The 19313-nt window shown below is 50.9% G+C and overlaps 2 protein-coding genes and 2 long non-coding RNA genes across 5 annotated transcripts; 2 read left to right on the forward strand and 2 right to left on the reverse strand.

Moving 5' to 3' along the window:
• Positions 1–621: 621 nt before the first annotated feature.
• Positions 622–13017, forward strand: LOC111756010 (uncharacterized). 2 transcript variants are annotated; one of them, XR_010048623.1, is made up of 3 exons: positions 622–636; positions 2211–7944; positions 12853–13017. It is a non-coding gene; the product is annotated as an uncharacterized LOC111756010 (long non-coding RNA). The 2 variants fall into 2 exon arrangements; XR_010048624.1 differs by lacking the exon at positions 622–636 and having other exon boundaries at positions 2405–2419; positions 2896–7944; positions 12853–13014.
• On the reverse strand, positions 3107–9367 carry Lgals4 (galectin 4). Its single transcript, XM_063252714.1, has 10 exons — positions 9210–9367; positions 8864–8952; positions 7611–7815; positions 6283–6417; positions 4433–4465; positions 4297–4341; positions 4130–4159; positions 3772–3860; positions 3416–3581; positions 3107–3335 (listed from the first exon to the last, which is right to left on the reverse strand). Exons 1-10 carry the CDS (start codon positions 9252–9254, stop codon positions 3189–3191), a joined length of 984 nt encoding a protein of 327 aa, XP_063108784.1. The 5' UTR covers positions 9255–9367; the 3' UTR covers positions 3107–3188.
• Positions 11232–18238, reverse strand: Ech1 (enoyl-CoA hydratase 1). Its single transcript, XM_003467154.5, has 10 exons — positions 18085–18238; positions 17487–17694; positions 17242–17330; positions 13287–13411; positions 13161–13209; positions 12961–13025; positions 12187–12257; positions 12033–12104; positions 11683–11833; positions 11232–11547 (listed from the first exon to the last, which is right to left on the reverse strand). The coding sequence occupies exons 1-10, from the start codon at positions 18119–18121 to the stop codon at positions 11443–11445; spliced, it is 972 nt and encodes a 323-aa protein (XP_003467202.2). The 5' UTR covers positions 18122–18238; the 3' UTR covers positions 11232–11442.
• Positions 14024–15629, forward strand: LOC134476848 (uncharacterized). Its single transcript, XR_010048625.1, has 2 exons — positions 14024–14456; positions 14555–15629. It is a non-coding gene; the product is annotated as an uncharacterized LOC134476848 (long non-coding RNA).
• Positions 18239–19313: the final 1075 nt, after the last annotated feature.

Below are 19313 nucleotides of genomic sequence, written 5' to 3' on the forward strand. Positions count from 1 at the left end.
AACGAACCCGAAACGTCCCACAGCGCCCCCTGGCGCCCCCTAGGGAAGGCTAGACTCCCGCCGCGGCCCTGCTGACTGCGCCCCGCGAGGAGGAAGGATCAGTCCCCGCCGCGGGGAGCTCAGGCCGAGGGGAGTCCGGGATGCCCACGGACTTCTCGGGTCTCCAGCCGCGCTGCCAGAGCCTTGGTGGCAAACCTCGTGCTCGACTTCGTGTCCAGATCCTCGGTGGCCCCCAGCGTTGGAAAAACTGGGGTCTCACTGCTGTGCGGTCCGGAAGGAAGGGCGGATCCAGCCCCAGTTCCTGCAGCAGCCAAGGTTTCCTGGGGCTGCGACCTTAGGCTCTGGCTGTCCCCTTCCATGTCCGGTGGCCAGCCCGGGCTTGGAAGGGTCCCCTCTCCAATCTGACGACCTGAGACGTCTGCGTCCTCTGGTCCTCCTGGGAGCGAGTTGAATGAGTTAATTTTTATTGCCTGTGTGGAGGATTTAGGAATATTTGCAAGCTTTCCCAGGGGAAAGGGTTCAAGGTACACAGAGGAAGGTGACACATTACTGGCTGGATCTGGGACAGAGGCCTGAGTCTGTGGCTTCAGTAGCAGTGATCCAATGGAAAGATAACTTTTTAACACTTTCCTTGCAGTGAGTACATGAGAACTTGCTTTTGTTTGTGGGAAATAGTAAAGCTTTGGAGGTCACAGGGTAGCATGCGCGGAGGGGCTCAGACCACCCTCTGTCCCCGCATCGCGGACCTTCTTATGGTCTCTGGGAAAATGCAGTTTGTAATGCGCTTACAATTTCCTATATTTTCATCACTTTAAAGTCTTATTCCCCCCCCCCCCAGGCTGGCCTTGAACTCACTATGTAGCCAGTGTGGCCTCAAAGTCACAGCAACCTCCTGCCTCAGCTTCTGGAGTGCTAGGATTACAAGTGTGCACCATCACGCCTGGCTCACTCACATGTTTGCATGTAGTTCATTATTTATCCATACATCTGCTTATGGACAAATCTATTTTATTGATTTTTTTTCTATTTTCTATATGTGGTGCTACAGTCAAACCAAGCATCTTGAGCAAGCCAGGGAGTTTCTGCCACTGAACTATGTTTCCAGCCTTTTTAATTTTATTTATTTCATGATACTGGAGATAGAACTCACAGTCTTTCTTACTTTAAGATAGATTTTCACTAAACCATTAAATTACCCAGTCTGGGCTTGAATTTTCAATCCTCCTACCTCAGCCTCTCAGAATGTTGGGATTATAGGTGTGTGCCACCATATCCGGTTTATTTTTATATTTTCTGTTGTATTGATTTCCATTTAGATCTTCATTATTTTCTGTTTTGGGGGGTTGTGTTTGATTGAATCTTCTTTTTCTAGGTCTAGAGTGGGAACTTAGGTTACTGGTCATAAATCTAATGTTGCTGAGAAGATGGGTCCTGATGCAGCAAGGAGCCAGCTCCTCACTCCCTTGATCCTGGGTTCTTTGTGACACGGGCAAATTCAGTCGGGACACATGAATTTGCCAGGCAGGCCCAATCTAGTATCTTTTTTGGGAGCAGAGGGGGTCTTACTACCATAATACAAGCTGCCCCACACTGCTGGTGATCCTCCCACTTCAGCTTCTTGAGTGCTGGGATTCCAGGCATGCACTGGCCAAAACCTAGTTTCATAAGATCCTAAATTCAGACAGTTTAGAGCTATTCTGGTGTAAGTTCAAAGCCAATCTGGGCAATATGGTGAGACTTCACTGGAAAAACAAGAAAACAAAGAAAAGCAGAGAATTTCTCCAGCTGGAGTGAGTGGGGCTGGGGCAGAAGTTAGGTTTGAAGAATGAGATGGGTCGAGGCTGGAGAGGCAAGAAGCTGAAGAATGTTGGGCCCTGCAGGAGCCCAGAGAGATTCCAGATTGATGGTGGCCAGGGAGGAAGTGGGGTCCCAAGTTCCAGCCCCAAGCAACTGGATTCTATCAACAGGAGAGGCCTTGGATGTGAGCGCCTCCCCAGGAATCCAAAAAGGGACACCCTGAGACCTAACCAGAGGCCCCAGCTGAGCCTTGCCAGCCCAATGGTGCTGAGCAATAATGAGTGGTACATTTCCGCTGCTAACAGAAACTGATTGTGGAGGCAAAAATTTAATATGTGACTCCTTCTGATGTATGGGGTCTCAGCCTCCTGGCTGAGTTCCAACCTCAGACTCTCTTTCCTGTGCACCTCCAGACTCTGCCGCTGATGTGAGCTCCCCACTGCTACCCCTGGGTGCACAGTCCTAGAAGATGGTTGAACAGACAGCACATGATTAGTGGACAGATGTGGAGTTGAAGAGATAAATAAATGCCTCACTTTCCAGCATGAAATGATAGAAATGGATGGAAGAAGAGATAATGAAGAGATGGATGGATGGATGCCCATACTAGAGAAATGGTGCGGTGAGTAGACGGCTGAATTGAGGGTGGGGGTGTGTGTTAGACATGTTCTGATGGCCACAGGGGTGGCTATAGGACTGAATGGGTGCATGCATGAGCACCTGGTAGACAGAGCGAGGCGGACTCGGGGGTGGATGAATGGGTGGATTCTGAATGGACGGATGCACAGTCAATAGGAAGATGTTTGGAGAGATTGGAAAGTGATGACCTGGAGGGGGGAGAGGCAAGTGGATGAGGAGATGGGTAAAGGGTTGGGTGAAAGGATAGTTGGACCAGCGGATTGGTAGATGGATGTCTCGGTGGTTGCATGTTGCTTGGAGACATGGAGAGAAGTGAGTGGAGAGGTAGATGCATGGAGTTGGAGTGTGTAGCTTTGGGGACCAGACCCACTGTATTTGAATCCAGGTTCTGATATTTATGGATGCTGTAACCTTGGTCGAGTTGATTTCTTTTCTTTCTTGTTTCCTCATCTGTTTCAGAGGAATGACAGCAGTTCTTAGTTCCTGGCGTTTGTGGTGAGAAGTGAATGAGCTGATACACACAGAACCCTAAACCAGCACCTGGGGCATAACTGGATTTATGGGGATGGTCAGGAAGATGGTCAGATGAGCAGATAAATGAATGCACAGTATGTGACTGACCCAAGGAAGAAAGGAGCAATGGGGGGTGAGTGGGGTCACAGACACATGAGACACTTACACACTTTATTAGGTGCTCAGAAGGCAATCCTAGAGGATCTTTCTGTTTTCCCAGAACTGTGCCCAGGTATAGATCAGATCTGGACATAGGACAAGGCAACATCACCATGGATTTCCAGCATGTCCACACGCTGGAAGGCTGGGAGACGATGGGCATAGTCAAAGAGTTGCTGGCCATTGGCGTAAACTTTGAAGCGGTCGTTGCCACAGCGAATGGAGAGCTGTGGGAGAAGGGAGGGACGGGTGTGAGGCCCAGGAGTGGAGACAAGCAGGGAGCTAGGGAAGGGGACCCCGGACTCACATCAAAGTACTGCCCCGGGCCAAATGGGTTGAAGGGGAGCCTCCTCTCCTCAGGACCCCATGATCCATTCAGATGGCTGTTCCGGACCACGACGCCCTCATGCAGACGGGGATTAATGTGCAGTGCCAGTTCCCCTGTGGAGCCCACCTTGAAGTTGATGGCAAAGCTGGGAGCAAAGAGGGGAAGTCAAGTGCGGGTTCAGTGCCTGGGTCTCCAGAGGAGAAAGGACTGGGGTCTGGACCCCGGGTCTGAGAGGAAGCTGGGCCTGGGTCCTGAGTGTGAGGGAGGAGGCTGGGCCTGAACCCGAGGTCTGAGGGAGGGGACCAGGCCACTTTCACCTCAGTCTGGGGCTTTACCTCTTGGCTGTGGGGGGTACAAAGCCCTTGATTATGATGGTCTTTCGGGGGGTGAGCCCCCCATGCAGTCTCCCCGTATATGGCACAGGCTGTGGAGAACATACAGTCCCATCAGCTTTCAGATTACCACAGTCCAGGTCCAGAAACATTTTTTCAGAAAGAGGTTCTGTTCTTCCTGGAAATGTCTCAAGACCCCTCCCTGACCCTAGTCACCAATTATACCTTCTCCCCACCTTCCACCCCAAACACCCTCATCCCACCACTCCATTACCCCTCTCCTGGCCTCTCCCTACCCCCAGTCCCTGCTTCCCCTTCACCGAGCCCGTCCATGGGGCCCCAAACCTGCAGGACGACATACCGGATTGAAGACTGGGGGTCCCGACATGACCTGTGAAGTGAGGGAGAAGCAATATTTTTGGGCCGTGCTGGATGCAGCTCTGCACACAGGGGTTTCTCAGAGCAGGTTGATCAAAGCCAGCCCCACACCCACCCTCAGCACCCCGGGCACAGCGCCCCGGCACTCACGGGCAGGTTGTTCATGTGTGGAGGAGGTGCACCATAGCCAGGACCCTAGAAGATGCACAGAGGCAGGATGATGAGGCTGGGGCCTCCCCAGCCACTCTCCTCCCCCTTGGGAAATCGTCCCCCAGCAGGTACTTACCGCTGGATAGTGAGGCGGCCTACCCATGGGTACCTGTGGGTACAGAGAGGAAGGTCAGGAATGGAACCCCATGTTCAGGACTACAGCGTGCTAAGAGTCCTGGCTCTGGGCAGCCCACTATCACCATGTGAGTGACCTCTGAAGCCCACAGAGACACAGGTGATTGATTCAAGCAGGGGACCCAATGCCAAGCGGTCACCAGTGTCCTGTGGGCTTCACCACAAAGCCTTAGGACAAGGCCCGTGAACTGTGTTCTCTGCAGCATCCCTGTGCTATCTTCCTGCTGCCTCAGGACTCTCCCTTTTCCCCTCCCACTGCTCAGCGTGGAAACCACGTGATATGGAAGCACAGGTGGGTGTGGTGGCACACACTGTGATCCCAGCAATCTAGGAAGCTGAGGCAGGAGGATCATAATTTGAGCTCAGCCTGGGCAATTTAGTGATTTCATGAAACCCTGTCTCAAGACAGGAAAAAAATAAAAACACAAACAAATAAATGCTTTGGGAAATGTAAAGCCTTCAGATGGGTACATGTGTCATCAGGTACCTGTGCTGCTGGATGTGTGCCTTCCCTACGCTTCCTCACAGGTAATATTACCTAAATCAAGAATCAAGTTTTGGGGTTTTGTTTTGTTATAGTATGGGGATTGAGCCCAGGGCCTTTTCATCTCTTTCTGTCTCTCTGTCTCTCTGCCTCTCTGTCTCTCTCTCTCTCTCTCTCTCTCTCTCTCTCTCTCTCTTTGTAATTGTTTTGTTGTGAGACACAGCTTCTCTAGGCTGGCTCACACTTGTGATCCGTTGCCTCAGCCTCCAGAGTGCTGGGATGACAGGTGTGCGCCACCACACTTGGCTCCGAGTCCAAGTTTTATAGGGAATTCCCTTTCCTTGTGGCTTTATCACACATCTCCCTACATTCCCTTCTGAATTTTTTCTTCTTTCGTGGCTACAAATGTTTTTGTCTGATTCTATATCTGATGATGAAAAGGCCCCTCCATGTGCATAGCTATAAATTGTTCGCTCTCAAGTTTGGGTCATGAATACACTGACTGTCCTTCCTCGCTCACCTGCTAATGAACATCCTGGTACTTTCAACTTTGAGGCTTTCTGGGTTTTGTTTCATTTTGGTGTGTTGTTTCGGGGCCTCCCGTGCTAGATGGCCCCAGCCTGGCTTGCATAGGCGCTGCTGTGGGTAGCAGGTGGGTATTGGCGGGCATTTGCTCAATTGGGACCTGGAAGTGGAGTTTCTAGACCACTTGGACATGGGTTTATTCAGCTTTCAGACACTGGCAGCCATTTTCCAAGGAGCCTGTACAGTTCACGCCCCTCACAGCCCTGTGGCTGGCTGTCCCACATGCTTGTCACTAAATGAGACTGGGTGGCTTTTTTCTCTCTATAGCTCTGATGAGTGTGTGGCACCCACGCACTGTACCTTTGAGGTTCCCAAGTGACTAATCCCATGGTGCATTTAAACAACCCAGGGTGAATTTGTTTGCTGTTTGTGAATCCTTTATCTATGCTTATTGACTTAATTCAACTCCTCCCTAGCCCCAAGCCTTCTGACTCCTGACTAGGCCAAGCTCTTCCTTTAGACTCAAACCACCTGTAGATCTCCCACCTTGACCCACCCATCTACCTGCATCCCCCGTCATGGGCTTAGCTACCACCAGAAGCCACCACCATCTGTGGATGTCTGTCATCCCAGCGGATGTTCTTGGTCACCACAGAGTCCTTGATGCCACCGCCTGATGGGACTGGCACCAATCAATTGCTCAGCAATAAATGAAAGTGAGATGAGATTAAAGAAGAAAGAAAGGAAGGAAGGAAGCAAATAAAGGGGGGGACCCTACGTACGTGGCTTGGGGCAGACTGGCCTCCGAGGAAGTTGATGGATTGAAGCTGCAGGTCCCCATCCACGTGCAGGTGGGTGACCATCTGCAAGGGCAGCCGGTGCCGGTACTCATAGAAGGGGTTTCCATTCACCACGACCTGAAGGCCAGGAGGAGAGGGTTGAATCAGTGCTATGACTTTGGGGAGGAAGAAGCAAGGTTTTTTCAACTTGGGGTTCAAGGCCTTAGGGGTGAAGAGCCTCAGAAGTCAGAAACCTTGGAGCCTAGAGGCCCGAGGTACAGTTGGGGTAGAAACAAATGTGCTCACAGCTGTAATCCTAGCACTCTGGAGGCTGAGGCAGGAGGACGGCAAGTTCAACCCCAGCCTGGGCAATTAGGTGAACTAGTGAGAACCTACCTCAAAAATTAAAAAATGAAAGAAAGAAAGAAAAAAATTCAGTGGTGCAGTGCTGAGTATGCTACACTGTAAATAAAAGGCAGGCCCGCCCTGGAAGGAGAGGACTTGGGACGTGGCCCACCCTGGCAGGAGCAATGGGCTCATGGGGGTTCAGAGCTGGAGGTCAGGATCCGGCTGCGGGGCTGGCTCTGGGCTACATTCTGCTTGCAGAAAGCCCAGTGGTCTTGTTGTCAAATACCACACGGCCACCTGTGCAGTATGTCTCAGCGGTGTGGGCCTGTGCAGGCTCAGATTCAAACACGCTGGGAAAAACAACAGAGGCCCGGCATTTAAGAGACAGCAGAACAGGACAGGACACGACTCATGGGGACGTGAAGAACAATTCATTTTAGGTGTGATTATGGCATTGTGACTATTATGTGTTGTAAAGAAAGTATTTATGAACGGAATGATGTAATGTCTGGAATTTACTTTCAAATAATATGGAAAGGGGAGCGTGTGGAAGAGATGAAGGGCGGGGGCCAGAGGGGACAGCTGAGTGGGTGGGAGACAGGCTCTGTGTCTGAGGCTTCCTTTTGTGTGGGTCCAGAGTCGCTGGTCAAACACAGCTAGTGTCCTTGCTCAGTGAGACCCCAAAAGACAAGATGTGGGTTCCTTGGGACAGAAGGCTCCCGGCAGGTGGAAGAAAGGAATAGAAAGCTGGGCATGGTGAAGCTGGAATCCCAGCACTCTCTCCTGAGGCAGGAGTTTGAACCCAGGCTGGATGGCTCTGCCTTAGTGAGACCCTGTCTCAAAATAAAGAGTTGCAGATACAGTTCAGTGCCAAACACTGGGTTCACTCAACAGTACCAGCAGGCCAAAATGAAGCAGGAAGGGAGGAGGGAGGCGGAGGGGAGGGAGGAGGAGGGAAGGAAGAGGGAAGGCGGTGCTGGGACCTTGTAGTGCTCCTGCAGGATCATGAAGACCAGCTCGAAGGGGGAGCCCCTGCTGAAAGGCATGCTCTTCTTCCGCTCCTCCTGGCCCCACTGGCCACCCTGCTGCGTGTTGAAGACCACCTTGTCCCAGCCGTCAAAGCGGGGGTTGAAGTGGAAGGCGATGTCTGACCCGGGGGAGCCTCCCACCATGAAGTTCACAGCGAACCTGGGAAAACATCAGGGCCGGTTCCCGGACACTGCCAGCCAGCATGCAGAGCCTCTCCAAGAAGCTGCTCGTGCCCGGGCCTAGCCCTCCCTGAGGCGGCCTCGGACCCAACCAGCCCTGGTGACTCAGGTGAGGAGGGAAGTCACGGCCACATTGCAGGAGGCAGAGCCCCACAGCCACTCCTTTGCTTCCACTTTCTCCTCTTTTTGGTGGTGGTGGGGGGTGTACTCAGGACCTTACACTTGCCAGGTGCTATGCCACTGAACTAAATCACTGGCCAGTTTTTCTTGGTTTTAATTTTTTTTTTTTTTTTTTGAGACAGGGCTGCAATATGTAGTCCATGTTGGTCTTGAATTCACGATGTAGCCCAGGCTGCCTCAAATTCGAGTTGATCCTCCTGCCTCAGCCTCCCAAGGGCTGGGATCAGAGGTGTGCACCACCATACCCAGTTTGATAGATTCTCTTTCTGGGCACTCCTCCCTCCCCCAACTTCAACTGCCACCAGTTGACTTGGGCATTTTCCAGCACTTATTTATCATGGATTAGGCCCTGCCCTAAGCACTTCATATCTAATGGCTGGAATATCCCTGCTTCTTCCTGGCCCCTGCAGGTCATTTCCCTCTACTGCTAGAGAGATCCTGTGGATACCCATGCCAGAGCCTGTCCCACACTGCCCAACACAGCAGCCTTTAGGAGGCTGGCATTTGACAGGGCAGATGTGCGGTTGTCTCAGGGCCTTTGCACTGGTTGTACCCTCTGCCTGGACTGTCTTCCTCAGCTGTCCTCCTTCCCTGCCTGCTCCCATCAGTTGAGGAGGCAAAACCCCTCTCCTTGTGCCAGGCATGGTGGCATATGCATGTAATTCCATCACTCAAGAGACTGAGAAAGGAGGATCGCCTCAAGTTTGAGAGTTTGAGGCCAGCCTGGGCTACCCAGCAAAAACGAGAAACAAAAAAACCTCTCCAGGGTGCAGGAAAGGGAGAGAAGAAGGCCTCTTGGGCAGACCAGCGGCTCCCAGATAAACTAGACTAGCAGGGGAGGGTCTCACCGATTCATGTTCTCCTTGGCCACTCCTTGGATATAAACTGACATTCCCACACTGAGGCCGCCTGGGATGGGGCTGTTGTACGGCAGAGTCTGTAGAGGGGGCCAGAGAGGGGCGTCAGAGCCTTTACCCCACTGGCCTCCCCCCTTCCTTTATGTGGGGAAGAGAAACTCAGGGTGAAGGGCTGGGGATGAGGTTGGCTCCTGGAGTTAGATGTGGCTTCAAACAGGCTGGGCGTCCAGGTGGGGGTGACTCCAGCCTCAGAGTCAGTATCGGATAAATCAGACCCCAGGGATGGGGCCCCCAAGGATCCAGGTCAGGTGAATCAGTGCGTGGGGCCATTTCTCACCGGGTTGTAGGTGGGCTGGTAGCCCGGTGCAGGGACGAAGGCCATGTTGAAGCTGGATGGGCAGCTGTCCTGGGAAGGCAGTAGGACTGGAATGGAGGTTGGTGACAGGTGGCAGGTGGCCCTTATACCCAGGGGGAGGGGCTGGCAGGGGAGGGTCTGCCAGGTCCCTCTTCTGGGGCTGCCTAGGACACACCCTAACCTCTTGTTCCCTATCAGCCTTACTCATGACCCCGCCTCTCCTGTAAAGAGGAAATATAGTGAACTTCGGTCTGGTGAGGGCCTTATCAGAGCCTATAAAATTCTGCCTGACCTGTGTTGGCACAGAGAGGGCGAGACGGGGGGTGGGGGGGTGGGCAGGTGGGCAGGCCAGAGCAGGACTGCAGGAATGTGGGGGACAGATGGGCAGTGGCAGCAGGGAGGGGCTGGGAGAGACCCCGCTTCAGGTCTGTCCTGCACATCCTCACCCCAGAGGGCATGCTGTTTGCACAGTGGGTGGAACACAGGCCCCTGGAGCCAGGGTTCTGCTCCCTGCCTCACTGGTTTCTAGTTCAGCACCTGATCCTCCATTCGCCCACAGCATCACTCTCACAGGGGTCACTAGTTAATAATGCTCAGAACAGGATGCAGCATACAAAAGGGAGTAAGTCAATGATTGGTCTCTTGGATGCATTTTATTTGTTGTCGGTACCAGGGATCAAAGTCACAACCACGCACTTGCAAGGCAGGAGATTATGCCGCTGAGCTTAACTCTCCAGCCCACTTGGATTCATTTTATATGTAAATCCAGAAGGCTAGGATTACATATGGATAAGAAAACACAAAGTTTAAAGAAATGTGATTGCTGGCCATGGTGGCATACACCTGTTATCCTGGCTACTCAGGAGGCTGTGCAGGAGGATTGCCAGTTCAAGTTTAGCCTGGGCAGTTTAACCATTTAGTAAGACCCTGTCTTAAAAAAAAAAAAAAAAAAAAAGGCCTGGGACTGAGCATGGTAGTGCTTGCCTATAATCCCAGCACTTGGGAGGCTGGAGCAGGAGGACCACTTTGAGTTTGAGACCAGCCTGGGCTACATAGTGAATTTAAGGGCAGCTAGATTATAGATGAGACCTTGTCTCAAAAAACCTAACAAAAGACAGCTAAGAGTTTGCTATAAAGCTCAGCAGAGATTGCACTTGGAAATTTCAGCAATGCTAAAAGTGTTAGGACTTGGGCAATTCTTGAAGATGGACTAAATGCCTTTCAAATAAAGCGATGTGCATGAGTCTTTGGCGGGCCAGGGGTAGACAGTTATGGCTTGTGTCTAGATGTCCCTCCTGCTCAAAGCCTCCTGCAGTCCTAGGTGGGGATTTTTCAGAGGCTGCTGAATCTAGAGTATGACTCTGGAGCTGATTCATGGTGCCCTAAGGTTAGGATCAAAGGCACCAGGATGATGGTTGTATTACCTACCCTGAGTAGCCTGAATAAAAGAGGCAGAAGAGTGCTGTCAAGGGCCCTTGCTTGCTTTTGCTGTCTTCAGCTTGCCATGAACTGATTCTGCTCTGTGATGCTACTCTGCCAGCCACCCTGCCTTGGAGCCAGTTGATTTATGGACTGAAACCTCTACAAATGGTGAGCTAAGTAACAAACCTACCCCTTTAAAGGGGGAGCAGGAGACTATAGCTGTACCTCAGTTTGAAGGCCCTAAGTTTAACCTCTAGTACTGAAACAACAAACCAGCTGGGGATATAGATCAGTGGCATAAGTGCCTCCCTGGCAAGTGCAAGGTCCTGAGTTCGACTGCCGGTGCAAAAAAACAAAACAAAACAAAAAACTCAAAGTTTAAAGAAATAAGGCAATTGCTAGGTACATGGTGCACACCAAGACTGGGCAGCATCAGACCCTCTGCGAACCCTCAGCCCAGGGGCAGGGATGGCTCTCATCCCTAGGACTCAGATCTCTGTTCCCAACATTCTCAAATGCTGGGTGTCATGGAGCACCTTAGCCTGCTTATGTCCCCTGCCTCTGTGCAATAAAAACACCAGGTTATTTACAAGTCTTTATTGTTTGTGAGTAAAGATAAGGACCTGGGAGTGGAGAAATCAGTGTCATAAACTTATAAACTGGAGACTGTGTGGCAAGGCACACAGAAGACCATCTTCACCAATCTGTCCTTCCCATAGATAAGGAAACAGGTGGCAGATGGTGTAACTTTGACTCTGGTGACCCCGGGCCAGGGACTGGAAACCTCGAGCTTTCACAACTTGGAGAAGGTCACGCTCTTCATGTCCTTCTTCTCCATCGCTGCCTGGACAGATTTGATGATATCCTGGGTCTGCAGCATGCTCATGTTCCAGGAAGCCTGGGTAGAAGGCAGGGAAAGGCTAACAGCACACCAACCAGAGAACAAAGATCAAGCTTGCACACAACCCCCAGGTCCCAACTGGCCAATCCAAGATCAGGGCAGGGTTATGACTGGCTGGAGTGAGTGCCTTACCATGTAGTTGAGGCTTTCGGCCACTGAATGGTCTCGGGCATAGATCAGGTTGACTTTAGTGCCCTGCACAGCCACTGGGCTCTTGCTGGAAATCTCAGTGGCCAAGGTGAATGCAGCATCGAGCATGCGCTCCTTGTCTGGGAGCATGCGGCTGTGAAAAAAGGGGTGAGAAAAGAGTAACAGCACTCTCCTGCGCCTCCCTGCTGGGGAAGTGCCCGTGCCCAAGAGAAGGCGGGAGACCCCTGAAGGGCTTGTGTCACACTGGGAAGCTAAGCCTCGAAGGGCCCCAGAGGACGGTGAGAGCTCTGTCCAGCATGGCTGTCCCAGACATCCCAAGCCTAGGCCCCTACCTGACCAGCCCACTGTGCAAAGCCTCATCAGCCATCATCTTGCGGGCGGTGAAGGCCAGCTCGTTGACCAGGCTGCAAAAGGATTATGGCTGTCACCTGGGCAGGGAACAGCAAAGCCTCCTGGTCCCCTCTCTGGCTTCCCTCAGGCACCCACCTCTGGTTACCGATGACTTTGGGCAGGCGCTGCAGGGTTCCCACATCGGCCGCCAGGCCCACGTCAACTTCCTGGAGGAAAAGTCCCATCAGGGTTTACTTTCTGCTCAGTCCCACACCTTGATGTCTATACAGTCTGAGTCCCGCAGAGGTCTACTGCCTCCAGCTCAATGATCCCTCCAAACACTTGAACGTTCCCTATCAAGACGTGCTTAGGCCCAGGTGGGTTCCTTCAGTCTTGAGCAGAGCCTGCCCGCCAACTGCCTGCCCTTCTCAGTTGGTCAGGAACAGCCCAGCAATCTACAGGGGGTTGCCCTTCTTAGCCTTTCCCACCACCCTTCCTGCATCGGGGACTCTGTCCTGCCTCCCTGGGCCAATCCAACCCAGCCTTCGGACCACACTCATACCCTGATGCCTTCAAGACCTCCCCCCAGTGCCCACCCTGACTTCCTCTGACACCATGCCTCATTTTTCTCTTTTTTTGCATCACATAGGATATAGCCCTTCACTGAGCTATATCCTTGGCCATTTTATATTCCGAGAGGATTTTGACCCAGGTGAAAGTTGGACTTGCAATCCTGCCTCAACCTTCCTGTGCTGGAATTACAGGTATGCACCATGGTGCCTGACTCCAGCCTCACTTTGCAAGCTTCGGTTCTCTCTGCAGGAAGCCTCGCTCTCTTGGCCTGCTCTGTTCCTGCCCTGCCCCAGATCTTCCACTAACTGCCCAGGACCATGGAGGACCCCTGCAATAAGAGCCCAAGGGATGACTCACCTTCACCTGGAAGCAAGCGTCCTGGGTACAATACCGGATGTCGCAGGCGGTGATGAGGTCCACGCCTGGGACAAAGAGGCCAGGAGCACTGAACAATGGAAAGAACAACCCCCTCCTCCCATGACTCGAGGCTGCATCCTGGGACCAAGTCTAAGCGGTGACAGTGCTGAGATCTGAGGCCCTGGTGGCTGCAGACTCACCTGCACCAATACAGTGCCCATGGATGGCAGCAATCACAGGCTTGGGGCACTGGAGGGGAAAGTGAGGGGTCAGGCTGGCTGGAGAGAGGAGGGCACAGGGAGTGCTCTCCAGCCCCCCAGAGTCACCTGCTCGATGACACTGAAGGTCTTCTGGTAGGTGCTGATGAGGTTACGGAGGTACCAGGCTATGCGGGCCCCATCATCTCCTTGGGGCTGCAGGATGTCTGACGCCAGGTCCACGAGGTCGATACCTGACGGAAGGCAGTAGGGGCCCTCCAACTTTGTGGCTTCAACTTTAAGATAATCCTAAGTCTGACTTTTCCTTTGCCAGCCATTCTCTACATCTCTCATCCTGGTGCCCTCACTCTCACCCCGTCCCCACATACAGAGGCAGAAGCAGCCTGTGAACCCCAAGTCAGGGCCTCTCTTCTTCTCTCCCACCCCAGTTAGAATAGAAGCACAGAGCCTTGTGTAGAAATGCCACGCCCGGGGTTCCGTTTCCCTGCTGCAGCGTCCTCCCCAGGACCTGTTCAAAAGCATACTATGCGAACCAAGTCCTTGCCTGACCTGGCCCTGCACAAGTGTTGTGTCCGTCTGTCCTGCTCCTGTGAGCACTCAGGCCTCACATACTCACCTCCTGGGACCTCTGTGCATCCTGTTCCCTTTGCCTATGGTTGTCTCTCCCCAAGGATGCCCCCAAGACTGACCTGGCTGCTTCATCCAGGGCCACCTCCTGGGAGCAGCTGTCCCAGCCACTCTCCACCTCTGACTCTGCGGCCTTGCCCAGTCTGCACTCAATCAGGAGTTTATCTCACTGAGCACTGGCAGCTTTAGGATGTCAGCTCTGGGAACCCTGGAGCTTTTCTGTCTCTTTTTTCTCCTACCACTCTCTTCCTTTGGCCTGAAACAGGGCCTGGTACACAGTAGGTGCTCAAGTAGTAGACAACACAGATGACAATTGCTGTCCATATGGGAAGACAGACAAATGAGGAGAAAAGTATATTTTTTCAGGTTGTGGTAAGTGTTCAAGAAGAACAAAAGGAAGCAGAATGGACTTCCTGTGTGTGTGTGTGTGTGTGATGGCTACAGGGTCAAATGACTTCCTCACTGACAAGGTGACCTCTGAGACAGGTCTGGGAGAAGGAAGGTGCCACGGGCATGTGTGGGGCGAGCTGCAGGTCAGGAACAGCCAGCCCAAAGGCCCTGGTCTAAGTGAGGATTGCGGATCTGAAGGAGGCCTGCAGGCTGCAGCTGTGAGCAAAGCAACGAGAGGAGCCAGGATCGGAGGGGCGACAGGTGGGGAGAACTCGGACCTACACCACAAGAGGCGAGCAGTTACCCCCCACTTTTCCAGCTGAGCCTAACCCTTCTTGTCCTTTTACTGGTCACTACAGTGTCACTGGACAAACCTGAGGAGCCATGCTCACCCCTGAACTGCCGAACAGCTTTGCTGTCTTTTAAACCATGGCACAGGTGTGGAAAGCAGGATGCTCTGGGATAGTTGGCTGGATCACTTCATCTAGGAACCTGAGTGGCTTCTCTGAAATCCCAGGAGCAGAGCGGGTACACAGAGGTGCAGCTCCAGAGGCACTGTGTGGCCCTGGCATGGTGGAGGCATAGTCACTATTACGTGTTCTCCATTTCAGCAGAGGTCATGACCTGGATCAGCCTGCCAGTGGCTCCTGTTTCCTGTCTAAGAGCTCTATGTGACTCAGCAGCTATGCTGAGTCCAGGAATAAGCCTAGCAAGGCATCCTGTGCTATCTCCTATCACTGGTTTTTCTGTTTTGACTGTTCTTCTTGGACCTGCAGAGGCAATTGCAAGATAATAAAGGACACCTGGCAAGTGTGGTCATTTAAAAAATTAATAACTTCTGCTGGGTGTGGTGGTACACGCCTGTAATCTTAGCATTCAGGAGGCTGAGACAGGAGGCTTGTTACAAGTTAGAGGCTAGACTGGGTTACACAGTAAGTTCAAGGCCAGCCTGAACTACACAGGGAGATACTGTCTCAAAAAAACAAAAACAAACTAGTAGTTTCCATTGGGCATGGCAGTACAAGCTTGTAATGCCAGCATTCTAGGAATCTGAAGCAGGAAGACTTCAAGTTTGAGGCCAGCATGGACATACTGAGAAATTATCTCAAGATGAGGGGGCGTAGGTGGCTGGAGATGTAGCTCAGTGCAAAGGCCTGGGTTCAATCCTGATACTGGGTGGGGGTAGCAGTATTTTCACTCTATCACTGGGTCGCTGAGTTTCTTCCTTTGCCCTCCAGGTTTACTGCTGAAGAGGCGATGCCATGGCTGTAATCAGCTGGACCCTAAAAGATGAGGGCTTTGGCCTGGTATGGCACAAGTGCAGCCATAAGCTCCCTAAAGGTGAGGGGCGGCTCTGGCACCACACTGACCCCTTGAAAATGTGTCAGATGAATGACCAAATGAAAGGAGAAACAGAGAGGTATAGAGAGAAAAGATGGGGTGTGAAAAACCAGAAGAGCCTAGATTGTTTACTGTGTGTCTTTCCCACTGACTTGGGACTCAGTGAAGGACCCCAGGGCTGTGTTAGTCACCTAGCACTGGACCGGGCCCAGTGGAGAAATCAACACACTTGACATCTCGCTTCTGCTATGCTCTAAAAGACTAACCTCCCCTGATGAATTCTGGCCAGACAAGACAGTTACCGGAAGCCACTGAAGAACCTGAAAGGAGTTGTCATTTCAAAAAAGTGGCAAGTATGTGCTGAGCCTCCTGTCTTAAAGCTTTTAGGCTGAAGGCAGGCTCGTGCTTAAAGAGCCACAGGACAGAGTCTTGGGTGAACACAGCTACTAAAAGTAAGAGAAAATTTCAGAAAAGGAAGAGCCAGAAAGGGGAGCCCCAAATCCTGTGTACAAACTACTGAAATCTCTTGCTGACTCATGAAGCCATGCATACAGCCCAGCACAAGATTTAAAAGTTAGTTCTGACTAAGCACTAAAACAGGAAAATTCAACACTCTATGGAGTTATATAAAGTTTGGAGTCTACACCTCTTATTCTTCAATAACCAGGATGGAATTCAAACTTACTCAAAATACAAAGAAACAGGAATACGAAAACCATTTTCAAGAGAAAAGACAACAAACAAACTGCTGCCTCAGATGACCCAGTTCCCAGAATCAGGGGACAAAGGTTTTCTTTTTAGGAGACAAGGATTTTATAGCAGCCATATAACTATGCTCAGTAATGCAAAGGAAAATATGTTCAAGACAAATAAAAAGTTGTGACAATTCAGCAGAGAAATGTAACCAAATGGAAATTTGCAAATTGAAAACTACATTTGTGTTGTGTGGTGCTGGGAACTGAACCCAAGGCCTTTACACTGAGCTACATCTCCAGACCTTTTTATTTTTTATTTTGAGACAGAGTCTTGCTAAGGTACTATGTTGCCAATGCTGGATTTGAATTTACAATCTTCCTCTCTCATCCTCCTTGAATGCTAGGATTATAGGTACACACCACCATACCCAGTAAAAACTACAATTCCTTTATTTTACTTATTTTTTGTTTTTGGTACTGGCGATGGAACCCAAGCTCTTGGGCATGCTAAGTGCATGCTCTGAGATTAATAATCATTAGAGGGTCTTAACAGCAGAACAAAGATGACTGAAAAGCCAGTTAACAACTGATGGAAATAATCTGATCTGAAGAACAAAGTAGCAGGGCCACTAAATGACTGTGCCAGCACACCTAGCAAGTCCTCTATATTTAAAATGAGGCCTTATTAATCTAAGTGCTTTGAGAAAAAAAATAAAATAAAATAAAATGAGACCTTATAAAAAACTGTAAAATGTTGGGCCAGGGGTAGTGGTGCGTGCCTGTAATCCTAGCACTTGGCAGGCTGAGTCAGGAGGATTGCTGTGAGTTCGAGGCTAGCCTGGGTTACAAAATAAATTCAAGGCCAGACTGAAACTCTGTCTCAAAAAGACAAAAAATAAATAAAACACAATAAAAATTGTAAATGTGTAAAGTTAGATGCTGCTTAAAACCCTCATTGAGAAGCAGCTGTTCTAGGGCCAGGAAGAGGGGACACAAGAGGTGACAAGTACCTGAAGTGAACATTTTCCCTGCACCAGAGATCACCACAGCCCGGCAGTCAGGGTCTTGTGCTATCTTGTTGAAGCATTCTACCATCTCCCTGTGGAGAAGCAGAATGAAGAGCTACATCTAGGGTGCAAATCGGCTGCTTTTATATTCATTTGTTCTTCCAAGTACACACTGGGCCTGTCCTCTACCCCCCCCCCCCCCCCCCGTCTCCTCCACCAGGTAGGACTCCAGGATCTACAGGCCAGACCTCCAGAAGGCCTTGTTCATGGCATTTCTCTTCTCAGGTCGGTTTAGCTGCACATGGAGAACATGCTTCTGGGCACATGTCACTTGAAGGGACTCATAGCTGTGTCCTGGGGCTTCAGAGCCAGTTGCTCTGGGGGCCTCATCCTTTGCGGTGGAGCTCATGGGACGAAAGCTGGGGTTGAAGCCCAGCTGGGTGGGAGCTCTCAGTTCTGGAGAGAAAGGTCAGAAGAGCCTTTGATGATGTCCTAATAGGGACACTGCATCTTCAGAGCAGAAGACACACACCTCACTGACTGTAGATTGGAGAACACAAATTCCTTAGAGACTTGGGGTAGGGGGTAAGGGTTGGGGTGCACTTACTGGTATTCAGTCCGAGATTACTTCAGCCCCTTAATTGTGGGACTGACCCATGTCTGGAGACCCTGAACTTTCAGCGAGCCCCAGATTCCAAGTCACACGACTATAGAATCAGCCCCTCATAGACATCTGAATTTACAGGACTTGGACCTTTAGGACCTCCATAGGCCTCCTCTCTTACGGCCGTCATGACAGTAAGACTCGGCAACGGACCCCAACAGAGCAAGAGGAAACAAACTTACGCCGCAAAAACAAGTTCCGCACTTTACCAGCAGCCATTATCGACTCCGACTTCTGAGACGCTCCGACTAACACCAAAGGAAAACAAGAAAAGGGGCGGGCACAAAGTCCGCCATCTTTGGCGAGAGCATCGAATCCTAAGCCTAGATAGCAATGACGCCGTCTCTTGCGCCATCTTTACTAAGGGCAATCGGAAATAGCTTTTCTTTCAGAGTCTCTGGCAAACAGATAAGCTTAGGAAAAAACCCTTTGCCCCAGTGGGAACGTGGTCTGAGATAAAGTCACGCTATTGCTGGAGAATTCTGTATAAAGTTCATCATTAGCACTGTTTTGTAAGTGGTGGACAAATTGGAGACAGCTGAAATGACCAAGGATATACTAGCAGGAGAGCAACTGTGCCCAAGTTTATAATCATGCATTTATGCGAACTAAAATTTGACTTCCAGTACTGAGTTTACCCACACGCAGGAGTGAAGAGTGCAGGGAGGCAGTTGTGTTAAACACTGACTGTATTTGTCTAAATTCCCGTACTATCCGGAGTTCACACTATTTTTCATTGTACTCAGAGGACCCAGACTCAGTGCGGCAAAGTCACTTATGTTCAGGATCACCAGGCTTCTGGACTGTGGGAGCTGTATTACATGCTCATGGTTCCCAACTCTGCATGTTTAACTTTTTTCTTTTTTTTTTTTTAAATCGGTACCGGGGATCAAACTCACGACCGCCTGCTTGCAAGGCAGGTGCTTATGCTGCTGAGCTAAATCCCCAGCCCCCTTTTTTGTCTTGCGACAAGGTCATGCTATGCAGTTCAATCCTCTGGCCTCAACCTCCCAGAGGGCTGGGATGCCTTTTTTTCTTGGTCTTTTTCCTTTTCATCGGTACCAGGGATCGAACTCACGACTGCCTGGTTGCAAGGTAGGCGCTTATGCCGCTGAGCTAAATCCCCAGCCCCTAGGATGCTTTTTAAACTTCTTTTTGTAAATTCTGAGGTTGAACCCCGGGGACCCCATAACCCCCTCCCCCATAGCAAGTGCTCTGATACTAGGCCCCCTTCTTTTCTGAGACAGTTTTTGCTTGTGATCTTTTGTCTCCCAAAGGGCTGAGATTACAGGCGTGCACCTCTGGGCCCAGCTAAGTCCATGTTCTCAAACAAGTAAAACCCCTTGGAAAAACAGTTACCCAAGAGCATAGCAAATACTGTTTAAGTAGGTTCCTTAGGGAGATGTTCACC

This window comes from Cavia porcellus, unplaced genomic scaffold (assembly GCF_034190915.1).
Source record: "Cavia porcellus strain 051 isolate PalLab524CR breed Dunkin Hartley unplaced genomic scaffold, mCavPor4.1 scaffold_7, whole genome shotgun sequence".
Taxonomy (NCBI): domain Eukaryota; kingdom Metazoa; phylum Chordata; class Mammalia; order Rodentia; family Caviidae; genus Cavia; species Cavia porcellus.

Coding starts and splice junctions, on each gene's coding strand:
- Lgals4 (XM_063252714.1), bottom strand. CDS start 9,254: ATGGCCTTCGTCCCTGCACCGGGCTACCAGCCCACCTACAACCCG. Junction 7,816..8,863: donor GCCAAGGAGAACATGAATCG/GTGAGACCCTCC, acceptor ATGTTTTCCCAG/GTTCGCTGTGAACTTCATGG. Junction 3,582..3,771: donor GTACCCCCCACAGCCAAGAG/GTAAAGCCCCAG, acceptor CTTTGCTCCCAG/CTTTGCCATCAACTTCAAGG.
- Ech1 (XM_003467154.5), bottom strand. CDS start 18,121: ATGGCTGCTGGTAAAGTGCGGAACTTGTTTTTGCGGC. Junction 12,258..12,960: donor ACGCTTGCTTCCAGGTGAAG/GTGAGTCATCCC, acceptor CTTTTCCTCCAG/GAAGTTGACGTGGGCCTGGC. Junction 12,105..12,186: donor AAAGTCATCGGTAACCAGAG/GTGGGTGCCTGA, acceptor ATCCTTTTGCAG/CCTGGTCAACGAGCTGGCCT.